Below are 12,186 nucleotides of genomic sequence, written 5' to 3' on the forward strand. Positions count from 1 at the left end.
TCGTGACCATCTGTATGTCTTCCTTGGACAAATGTCTATTTAGGTCTTCTGCTAATTTTTGGATTGGGTTTTTTTTTTAATATTGAGCTGCATGAGCTGTTTATATATTTTAGAGATTAATCATTTGTCCATTGATTCATTTCCAAATATTTTCTCCCATTCTGAGGGTTGTCTTTTCGTCTTGTTTATGGTTTCCTTTGCTGTGCAAGAGCTTTTACGTTTCGATAGATCCCATTTGTTTATTTTTGTTTTTATTTCCATTACTCTAGGAGGTTGGTCAAAAGAGATGTTGCTGTGGTTTATGTCAAAGAGTGTTCTTCCTAAGTTTTCCTCTAAGAGTCTTATAGTGTCCAGTCTTACATTTAGGTCTCTAATCCATATTTTTTTAAATTAATTTATTTATTTATTTTTGGCTGTGTTGGGTCTTCGTTTCTGTGTGAGGGCCTTCTCTAGTTGCCACGACCGGGGGCCACTCTTCATCGCGGTGCACGGGCCTCTCACTATCGCGGCCTCTCTTGTTGCGGAGCACAGGCTCCAGAGGTGCAGGCTCAGTCGTTGTGGCATACGGGCCCAGCCGCTCCGTGGCATGTGGGATCCTCCCAGACCAGGACTCGAACCCACGTCCCCTGCATTGGCAGGCAGACTCTCAACCACTGAGCCACCAGGGAAGCCCCTCTAATCCATTTTGAGTCTATTTTTGTGCATGGTGCTAGGGAGTGTTCTAATTTCATTCTTTTACATGTAGCTGTCCAGTTTTCCCAGGACCACTTATTGAAGAGACTGTCTTTTCTCCATTGTATATCCTTGCCTCCTTTATCATAGATAAGTTGACTATAGGTGCATAGGTTTATCACTGGGTTTTCTATCCTGTTCCACTGATCTATGTTTCTGTTTTTGTGCAAGTACCACATTATCTTGATTACAGTAGCTTTGTAGTATAGTCTGCAGTCAGGGAGTCTGATTCCTCTGGCTCCGTTTTTTTCCCTCAAGACTGCTTTGGCTATTCGGTGTCTTTTGTGTCTCCATACAAATTTTAAGATTTTTTGTTCTAGTTCTGTAAAAAATGCCTTTGGTAATTTGATAGGGATTGCACTGAATCTGTAGATTGCTTTGGGTAGGATAGTCATTTTCACAATGTTGATTCTTCCAATCTAAGAACATGGTATATCTCTCCATCTGTTTGTATCATTTTTAATTTCTTTCATCAGTGTCTTATAGTTTTCTGCATACAGGTCTCTTGTCTCCCTAGGTAGGTTTATTACTAGATATTTTATTCTTTTTGTTGCAAGGGTAAATGGGAGTGTTTCCTTAATTTCTCTTTCAGATTTTTCACCATTAGTGTATAGGAATGCAAGAGATTTCTGTGCATTAATTCTGTATCCTGCAACTGTACCAAATTCATTGATTAGCTCTAGTAGTTTTCTGATGGCATCCTTAGGATTCTCTATGTATAGTATCATGTCATCTGCAAACAGTGACAGCTTTACTTCTTTTTTTCCAATTTGTATTCCTTTTATTTCTTTTTCTTCTCTGACTGCCGAGGCTAAAACTTCCAAAACTATGTTGAATAATAGTGGTGAGAGTGGACATCCTTGTCTCGTTCCTGATCTTAGAGGAAATGCTTTCAGTTTTTCACCATTGAGAATGATGTTGGCTGTGGGTTTGTCATATATGACCTTTATTACATTGAGGTAAGTTCCCTCTATGCACACTTTCTGGAGGGTTTTTATCATAAATGGGTGTTGAATTTTGTCAAAAGCTTCTTCTGCATCTATTGAGATGATCATATGGTTTTTGTTCTTCAGTTTGTTAATATGGTGTATCACATTGATTGATTTGCATATATTGAAGAATCCTTGCATTCCTGGAATAAACCCCACTTGATCATGGTGTATGATCCTTGTAATGTGCTGCTGGATTCTGTTTGCCAGTATTTTGTTGAGGATTTTTGCATCTATGTTCATCAGTTATATTGGCCTGTAGTTTTCTTTGTGACATCTTTGTCTGGTTTTGGTATCAGGGTGATGGTGGCCTCGTGTAATGAGTTTTGGAGTGTTCCTCCCTCTGCTATATTTTGGAAGAGTTTGAGAAGGATAGGTGTTAGCTCTTCTCTAAATGTTTGATAGAATTTGCTTGTGAAGCCATCTGGTCCTGGGCTTTTGTTTGTTGGAAGATTTTTAATCACAGTCTCAATTTAAGTGCTTGTGATTGGTCTGTTTATATTTTCTATTTCTTCCTGGTTCAGTCTCAGAAGGTTGTGCTTTTCTAAGAATTTGTCCATTTCTTCCAGGTTATCCATTATATTGGCATACAGCTGCGTGTAGTAATCTCTCATGATCCTTTGTACTTCTGCAGTGTCAGTTGTTACTTCTCCTTTTTCATTTCTAATTCTACTGATTTGAGCCTTCTCCCTCTTTTTCTTGATGAGTCTGGCTAATGGTTTATCAATTTTGTTTATCTTCTCAAAGAACAAGCTTTTAGTTTTATTGATCTTTGCTGTTGTTTTCTTTGTTTCTATTTCATTTATTTCTGTTCTGGTCTTTATGATTTCTTTCCTTCTGCTAACTTTGGGTTTTGTTTGTTCTTCCTTCTCTAGTTCCTTTAGGTGTAAGGTTAGACTGTTTATTTGAGATGTTTCTTGTTTCTTGAGGTAGTCTTGTATTGCTATAAACTTCCCTCTTAGAACTGCTTTTGCTGCATCCCATAGGTTTTGGATCATCGTGTTTTCATTGTCATTGGTCTCTAGGTATTTTTTGATTTCCTCTTTGATTTCTTCAGTGATCTCTTGGTTATTTAGTAACGTATTGTTTAGCCTCCATGTGTTTGTGTTTTTTTATGTTTTTTTCCCTGTAATTCATTTCTAATCTCACAGCGTTGTGGTCAGAAAAGATGCTTGATATGATTTCAAATTTCTTAAATTTACTGAGGCTTGATTTGTGACCCAAGATGTGATCTATCCTGGAGAATGTTCCGTGTGCACTTGAGAAGAAAGTGTAATCTGCTGTTTTTGGATGGAATGTCCTGTAAATATCAATTAAATCTATCTGGTCTATTGTGTCATTTAAAGCTTGTGTTTCCTTATGAATTTTCTGTTTGGATGATCTATCTATTGGTGTAAATGAGGTGTTAACGTCCCCTACTCTTATTGTGTTACTGTCGATTTCCTCTTTTATGGCTGTTAGCAGTTGCCTTATGTATTGAGGTGGTCCTATGTTGGGTGCATATATATTTATAATTGTTATATCTTCTTCTTGGATTGATCCCTGGATCATTATGTAGTGTCCTTCCTTGTCTCTTGTAACATTCTTTATTTTAAAGTCTATTTTATCTGATATGAGTATAGCTACTCCAGCTTTCTTTTGATTTCCATTTGCATGGAATATCTTTTTCCATCCCCTCACTTTCAGTCTGTATGTGTCCCTAGGTCTGAAGTGGGTCTCTTGTAGACAGCATATATATACGGGTTTTCAGCAAGCCTGTGTCTTTTGGTTGGAGTATTTAATCCATTCACGTTTAACGTAATTATTGATATGTGTGTCCCTATTACCATTTTCTCAATTGTTTTGGGTTTGTTTTTGTAGGTCCTTTTCTTCTCTTGTGTTTCCCACTTAGAGAAGTTCCTTTAGCATTTGTTGTAGAGCTGGTTTGGTGGTGCTGAATTCTCTTAGCTTTTGCTTGTCTGTAAAGCTTTTGATTTCTCCATGGAATCTGAATGAGATCCTTGCTGGGTAGAGTATTCTTGGTTGTAGGTTCTTCCCTTTCATCACTTTGACTATGTCCTGCCACTCCCTTCTGGCTTGTAGAGTTTCTGCTGAGAAATCAGCTGTTAACCTATGGGAGTTGCCTTGTATGCTATTTGTCATTTTTCCATTGCTGCTTTCAATAATTTTTGTCTTTAATTTTTTCCAATTTGATTACTATGTGTCTTGGCATGTTTCTCCTTGGGTTTATCCTGTATGGGACTCTCTGCACTTCCTGGATTATGGGTAGCTATTTCTTTTCCCATATTAGGGAAGTTTTCAACTATAATTTCTTCAAACATTTTCTCGGGTCCTCTCTCTCTCTCTCTTCTCCTTCTGGGACCCCTATAATGAGAATGTTGTTGCATTTAATGTTGTCTCAGAGGTCTCTTTGGCTGTCTTCATTTTCTTTCCTTCTTTTTTCTTTATTCTGTACCTCAGCAGTGAATTCCACCATTCTGTCTTCCAGGTCACTTATCCGTTCTTCTGCCTCAGTTATTCTGCTATTGATTCCTTCTAGTGTAGTTTTCATTTCAGTTATTGTATTGTTCATCTCTGTTTGTTTGTTCTTTCATTCTTCTAGGTCTTTGTTTAACATTTCTTGCATCTTCTCGATCTTTGCCTCCATTCTTATTCCGCGGTCCTGGATCATCTTCACTATCATTATTCTGAATTATTTTTCTGGAAGGTTGCCTATCTCCACTTCATTTAGTTGTTTTTCTGGGGTTTTATCTTGTTCCTTTATCTGGTACATAGACCTCTGCCTTTTCATCTTGTCTATCTTTCTGTGAATGTGGTTTTTGTTCCACAGGCTGCAGAACCGTAGTTCTTCTTGCTTCTGCTGTCTGCCCTCTGGTGGATGAGGCTATCTAAGAGGCTTGAGCAAGTTTCCTGATGGGAGGGACTCTGGTGATGGGTAGAGCTGGCTGTTGCTCTGGTGGGCAGAGCTCAGTAAAACTTTAATCCACTTGTCTGCTGATGGGTGGGGCTGGGTTCCCTCTCTGTTGGTTGTTTGGCCTGAGGTGACCCAACACTGGAGCCTACCTGGGCTCTTTGGTGGGGCTAATGGCGGACTCTGGGAGGGCTTACACCAAGGAGTACTTCCCGGAACTTCTGCTGCCAGTGACCTTGTCCTCATGGTGAGACACAGCCACCCCCCGCCTCTGCAGGAGACCCTCCAACACTAGCAGGTAGGTCTGGATCAGCCTCCTGTAGGGTCACTGCTCCTTCCCCTGGGTCTTGATGTGCAACACTACTTTTTGTGTGCCCTCCAAGAGTGGAGTCTCTGTTTCCCCCAGTCCTGTCAAAGTCCTGCAATCAAATCCCGCTAGCCTTCAAAGTCTGATTCTCTAGGAATTCCTCCTCCCATTGCCAGACCCCCAGGTTGGGAAGCCTGATGTGACGCTCTGAACCTTCACTCCAGTGGGTGGACTTCTGTGGTATAAGTGTTCTCCAGTTTGTGAGTCACCCACCCAGCATTTATAGGATTTGATTTTATTGTGATTGCACCCCTCCTACCGTCTCATTGTGACTTCTCCTTGGTCTTTGGATGTGGGGTATCTTTTTTGATGAGTTCCAGTGTCTTCCTGTTGACAATTGTTCAGCAGTTAGTTGACTCTCAGGCTGACTTTCACTAACCCCTTCCTTAGGCACCAAGGGCAGGGCTTATTTACAGGCTTAGGAAGGAGTCCCTTGTGTCTTCCGAGAACAAAGTTCAAACTTGCATTTGGCCTTCAAGCAGCAAGCAACCTGCTTTTAAGCCTAAGTCTCGCTTTGCTCTTATCTTCCATCCATTTCTCCATGTTCTCCAGGTGCCGACTCGGCGGCGGCCGCACACGCTCACTCTGGCCGGGGCTCGCGATCCCCGCTCTCTGTTAAGCTCCCGCAGGGGCCAGGTTCGGCTGCGGCGGGCACAGTGCCAGTGGGCAGCTGCGTGCCCGGCTCGCTGGCTCCGGGACTCCGTACTGCTTTTTTTTAAGCAGTAAAATTTCAAACAGTAAATATGCCTTTTCTGATTTAAAACATGAAAGACAAGTATATGACACTTGTATGTGACATTCTAACTTCATAGGACATTGTTATGAAATTTCTAAAGTCATTTGGGAGAGGAACTCATCCATTAACCACTCACATGGTGGTGAAATTTACACAGTGACCCAACTATATCCTCAAATGGCTTCCTGTTCCCAAACTTTCTGACTCTGAAAGTTGAATAAAGGAGTCCAATCATTTTCAGTCCAATTATCTGGCACATAAATCAGATAACAGGAAGGAATATATTAAAACACAGATGTTCTCCACCAACCCACATAGAAATAAGAAGGCTCACCTTATCCATAGATATCCCACGAGAGGCTTTGCACAATACTTCAGGGAAATCAAAACATTTTATATTTATTCCATTCCACTGGGTCAACCAACTTAATATAGCCACCAAAGAATTTATCTTGATAATACCACATAATATTTGCACAAATTGTTTAATGTCATTTGATATCCAGTTGGTTTTCAAGTCTTGATTTTAGTGAATGTATCTTAGCTCTTAAGAGACCTTTCTAATCTTTGAAAATTATTCCTTTATTCAATAAAGTTTATTAACTTCATCAGATGAGTAAGAAACTATACATGTGTGCACAGCCTTATGTTTAATAATCTGCTCTAAAACTGTATTTTCCAGGTTACTCTTCTTCAAAAGAGGATGCTTGTATGTATCCATTCTTTTGATATACCTTTAATTCTCCAAAATTTTAGACAGTAATGTTAAGATTAACATCATTCAACAAAATAATCCAAACACTTTTTCTATGCCAGAAACTCTCACGGGTCTGTGGCCTTAGACACCTTTAATACATCTAGTTGGACTCTCAAGTGTTAACCTGTATAGAGGAACATATCTAAAAATGGGATTTTAATAGCTCTACCTTTTATTTGGAAAATGTTTTAATTAGAGCATCTTCTGTAAGAGCTATGGGCCTAATCAGGTTCTTTTTTTTTTTTTTTTTTTTTTTACTAGAAACAGCTATCTCCCTAGAACAACAGGCTTTCTTTATGTTCTATAGTCTTTTTCAGTTTCCAGTGCGAAAGGCCGATAGGACCTGTGTGTCTCCAAAACACCTCCCTTATTTTGTTTTAGTTTTTCCTCAAATGCCACCTTCTCAACATAGTTTTCCCTTGACCGCTTCATGTAAAACTGCTTCCTTCTCCAGTCTATTTTTTCCTTATAGTTTTTAGCACCTTTTTCATAGTATAAAGCTTGCTTATTTATTCTGATGCTTGCTTCATAGAGGAACAATTTATGTTTTGTCCATACTTAACCTCAAAGCTTAGACTTTTGGCTGGCACCTAGTAGGAACTCAATACATATTTGTCAAATGAATGAATAAATATGGTCCTTCTATCTGGAACACTTTCCTGTTCTTTATTGTTGCCTAATTAATTTCTACTAAATCTTCAGATCTCACTTAAGGCCACTTAGGTAGGCCTTTCCTTACCTTCTAGAGAAAGGTGAGTCATCTAGTAATATATATATCTGTCACATCCTGGCACACAGCTGCTGCTCAATACATGTTTGTTGACTGAAGAATTACGGTAGAGTTTAGTATCACACACTAATTCTAGCTACCCACCAAGCCTCCGCTAGCACCACTCTTCTGAACCTCAATCTGTAGCTAAACTGGCCCTTTTTCAGTCCCTTGAGGGTGCTATGCTCACTTGATACACTGTTTCCCCTTCCTGGAAACTGCATGTATCTCCACCAATCCTCTTATACACACACTTCATACAGTTCCCTCCAATGTGTCCTTTAGATCATAGTTTAAACATTACTTTACTAGGAAATCATTTCATGCCTTCAAGCTTCAGCTTAAGTCAGACTAATCTGTTGTCACAAAACTTTGTTCCTTTCCTTCATAGAAATAAGTTACGTCCATTTTAAATATCTGCTCATTTTTGTAAATATTTCATTAGTGCTTATTTCCTCTGTTAGACTGCAAGTACCAAGAGAGCAACTGCCACGCCTACCATGGTGACCACGGGTGACAAGGAATCAGCATTTGAATTCAAAGAGGGAGCCTGAGAAATGGCTACCACTGTTTTGAGGTTCCAAGGAAGGCAACATGCTCACAAATTACTCATTTCTGACCCAGGAAGGTAGAAAAAATTCTCTTTTTGTTCACTGTTTCACCTCTGTTACCCAGCATAATCCCTATGACATAGTAAGAACATTACAAGTACTCATCGAAAAAAATGAAAGAGGCATGGTAATATATTCCATGACTGAAGACTCCACATAAATTATGCAACTTAGTTTTTTAGCCAAGCTATTTCTCAACAAAATTAGTTAACTGGCATCACTGCTTACAAATCGGGTTCTCTGTGTACTGATATCATAGAAACCTCTAAAGTTAAGGACAAGTTTCTGACCTGTGGTGACATTGCTGAGGGACAAGCTGAACCTCTGAGAGAATCAAATTAATTTACAAGAGACTGCACTTTTCAGAATATTATCCTTCATAAGTCATGCCATCTTTCAGAATCCCTAAGCATACGTTCTGACCTAACTTTCTTTTTCTTCAAACCTTTTAAAAAGAAGACTTCTAAAAGTCTTTTAAAGTTAGAGAAAATCTAACTTATAATAGAGTTCAAAGAACTAAGTCAATACATGTAAAGATATTCCATGAGGAGTATTTTTAGAGTTCTAACTCAAGATGGTAAGAACATCTCTCTCTCTCTCTGTTACTGAATTAAATCAAAGACTATCTTTCCTAGTTTTCCCCTATCTGTACCTCTTTACTAAAGACAACTGGGTATCCATTTTGAGGCTCTGGTACTTCAGCAAATTGGAGAGAAATGGATTAAGGCACTGTGGTGACATGGGAGGCAATGGAGGAGAAAGAAGGTGTGGGGTGAGCGTTCAACACTAACAGGTCTTCAGGAATCAGCTATGGATGACCAGACCTTGCTTCAACAAAAGATCTAAAGCATTCTTCTCAGGTTCCTGCCAGTTTTTTTTTTTTCTCTTTTTGTATTGAGTCCATATACCTTTTTCTCTTTCCTAAAATTCTTCCTATTACTTCTAATAGAATTCCTCAGGGCCCAGTATGAAACATGATAGCTCAGTCTCTGAAGCATACATGGAATTCTTGTCACATGCAGAGGATATCTGGGTTGCTGTTTAAGTGACTCCTCTAATGCATTTGTTTATCTGTCTTTTTATTCTTTATTATTTCTTCTCTCCTCCTCTTTTTCTACCAACTTCTCTACCTCTTCTCTTTCTTTATAAAAATTAAACTAGTTAAGACAAGATTATATTACTCGTAAAGAACCTAAGAAAGAATCATCAAAATTCCAAAGTCAAATGAGAGCCCAGCATTCCAGGGCAATTCCAACCAACAGTTAAATAAGGCACAGAATTCAAGCATGGATTCCTCTGGGACTGATGGAATAGGAAGAAAGAAAGGCTAAAGCGGGGGCCTTCTCACCACTTAAGTCCTTTAACTCTGCTCTTTTAGACACTAGTCTAGATTATCTAAAAGTCAGGTAACAGTAACAGAAATGAGGGTATCAAAAGGCGAAAGGGGGTCGAGGGGAAAAGAGGAGGCTGGGAGGCTACGGTCAACACTAATTAAGGGGGCAGGCAATCATATACAAATGTGGACTGAGTTTGTGTGAACTGGGAATAGCCAATACATGAGCAGCTATCTTAGTAGATGTTTCTGGGTCCAAGAAATAAAGACAGAAAATAAGCTAAAAAAAGTACATAAATAGGATAATACATATAGAAAAGCTTAGGGCCACTACTCTTTTTTTTTTTTTTAAGTGGGATGAATATCAGGAGTCCCACTTTTTTTTTAATTAATTAATTTATTTATGGCTGTGTTGGGTCTTCGTTTCTGTGCGAGGGCTTTCTCTAGTTGTGGCAAGCGGGGGCCACTCTTCATCGCGGTGCGCGGGCCTCTCACTATCACGGCCTCTCTTGTTGCGGAGCACAGGCTCCAGACGCGCAGGCTCAGTAATTGTGGCTCACGGGCCCAGCTGCTCTGCGGCATGTGGGATCCTCCCAGACCAGGGCTCGAACCCGTGTCCCGTGCATTAGCAGGCAGACTCTCAACCACTGCGCCACCAGGGAAGCCCAGGGCCACTACTCTTAATTCATCCTACCTAAGATCTAACCCAGTCACCATCTGTGAATGCTATGGACTGTTTTTCAAGGTGGCCTAGTCCCACAGGCATCACCTTGGAATAATTATATTCTAAAGCTAGTTGTATTAGGTCTTGTGGTGCCAAAGTGACTGTTTTTCAGTTGTTATTTTAACTGGAAATACTCTATGACTTAGAAAAGTTTCTGCCTTAATTTTTTTTTAACCAGTCACCCTTCTAAACTCTTGCCTCCCAGCCTTCTTTTATCTTTTCTGAAAATTTCTGAGAAACACTGAATATTAGATTTTTACCCATCTGTAAATAGTCACAACACTATTGTATCAGAACTATGGAATTCCTTAAAATGGGTGTAGCAGTGGCCTGTCAGTCCTTTAGCCAGTCGTGTGTGTGTGTGTGTGTCTGTGTACAACAAATCTGATCATATATGCAATGATACATTATAATATTGGGTGTCATAAACCTTTTTAGATCTGTAATCCCTGCAATTTCATTGAAACATAAGCAATTAACATGAATCACTAGTATATATTAAGTGCTCAACTGTAGCAGTTCAACAGTTTCGTCTTTTTTCATTTAATGATGGAAAGTGAGATAATATTGTTGGAGATTGGCAGTCTAAAACAGTAACCTTAGGAAATGACATTTCACTGGGATAAAAAAAACAATTCATACAAAAAGAGAAAAAAACAGAGATAAGGCTTTTTTGTAGGTTAGGTAAGAGAAACTAGGTTTAGAAAAACCTTGGGCTTATAAAGCTATTTAAACCCACATTGACTGGATCCTCAGACGTGTTAGACTATTGGCTCCTAACTATCACAAAGGAAAGGCAAGCATGTAGTGGGTACAATGAATGCCTCAAATATAATCTGTGGTTGGGTGAATACGTGAATGTATGTGTCACATTCAGAACAATAAACTGTTGTTATTTTCCCTTAATGTTGATGTTTTGGTATATGTATATATGTTTTGTTGAAATTAAAAAAAAAAACTTATAACAAAACTTTATCATTTCCAGTTAGGAAGTAAATATGAAAATATGAAAATATCCACATTATCCTTTATTAATATATACTAGTTATGTTTCCAAGGACACAATTACTATGAGTCAGATTGAATGAGGGATTGAAAGGCTAAGTACCTCCTACAACAAAACTTCCATGACTTAAGCATCCTGCTATGTATGTCCTCATCGAGACTACAACTGAAGGTTTCCAGGAAAAAATATACTGAAGGTGTTAAATTTTTTCTTATTTGACTGAATGTGATCCTTTTTGTGTTTTTTTACCTTTGTCCTCTCTTAGACTGTAGGTTTGAAGAGAGCATAAATAATATTCCTCTGACCAGTTATCTAATGCATGCTATTCAACTATAATTAAAAAACAGATCTGCATTTATATATTTCCCCAAAGGCCAGGAAGCTAGTGTGAGCAAACAGTGTATAATGAAAAGGAATTATGCACAAACATCCCACAAATGGGACATAATATGAATTAGTTTAAATGAACACATTGCATTCTAAATATTTGTAATATACAAATTATATTTTAAATTTTCTAAATATTTTCTGAATTGCAATTAATTATTTTGAATGACATATTTAGTGTATTAAAGAAAATACTCTGACCTTGAGTTGTTTTTCCAAAGCAGCAGTTGCATGATCGCCACTAGATTCATCAACCACCACCACCATGTGCGTGAGAGAATTCACCCTGACTTGTTCCTGTTCCAGGTCTTCTTGAAGCACCTGAAAGATAAGTTTTTTTTAAAAGGAAATTAAAATAATAGTCTCCTGCTCTGTATGCCAGAAACATTTCTTCCCAAATGAGTGTGATTTATTTCTGCCATGCTTTGGGTAATACAATTTTTTATTAGACTGGAACCATTTCAAGCAAATTTTCTGCTATGGTGCTCAGCAAAATTTGCATGTTTTTGTCAATTGAATGTGAAAGTATATAGAGAGAAAGCATCTGTTGAGAAAGGCATACTAAGATATGCTGCCCGTTACCCCACTTCCTCTCACTTTTTCAAGGACTTTTCTCCTAAAATACCTGGCTGCCTCAAGCATCTGCAATGTCTCCTTCTCTACAGTTCTCCATTATCAACCAAAACAAAACAAAACAAAACAAACTCTTGACCCAAAAAACCCCTCCCGCTACTACCTCATTATGTGTTCCTCTTCACTAAAAAATATTTTGTTTTCTACATTACTCTTTCTACTTCCTTACCCTACTATTCCCTTTACCCACTATCCCATTAAAACATCTCTTGTAAAGGGTGCCATCAATCT

General features: G+C 38.6%; 1 protein-coding gene across 1 annotated transcript in view; it reads right to left on the reverse strand.

Annotated features, from left to right (window-relative positions):
- DMD (dystrophin) overlaps window positions 1-12,186 on the reverse strand; it is a 2,123,648-nt gene that overhangs the window by 1,481,840 nt on the left and 629,622 nt on the right. Inside the window, exon 13 of the mRNA XM_057539128.1 lies at window positions 11,524-11,643. Within this exon, the coding sequence (XP_057395111.1) occupies window positions 11,524-11,643 (120 nt within the window). The remainder of the gene's footprint in view (window positions 1-11,523; window positions 11,644-12,186) is intronic.

The sequence above is a fragment of the Balaenoptera acutorostrata genome, chromosome X (genome assembly GCF_949987535.1).
Source record: "Balaenoptera acutorostrata chromosome X, mBalAcu1.1, whole genome shotgun sequence".
NCBI classification, from domain to species: domain Eukaryota; kingdom Metazoa; phylum Chordata; class Mammalia; order Artiodactyla; family Balaenopteridae; genus Balaenoptera; species Balaenoptera acutorostrata.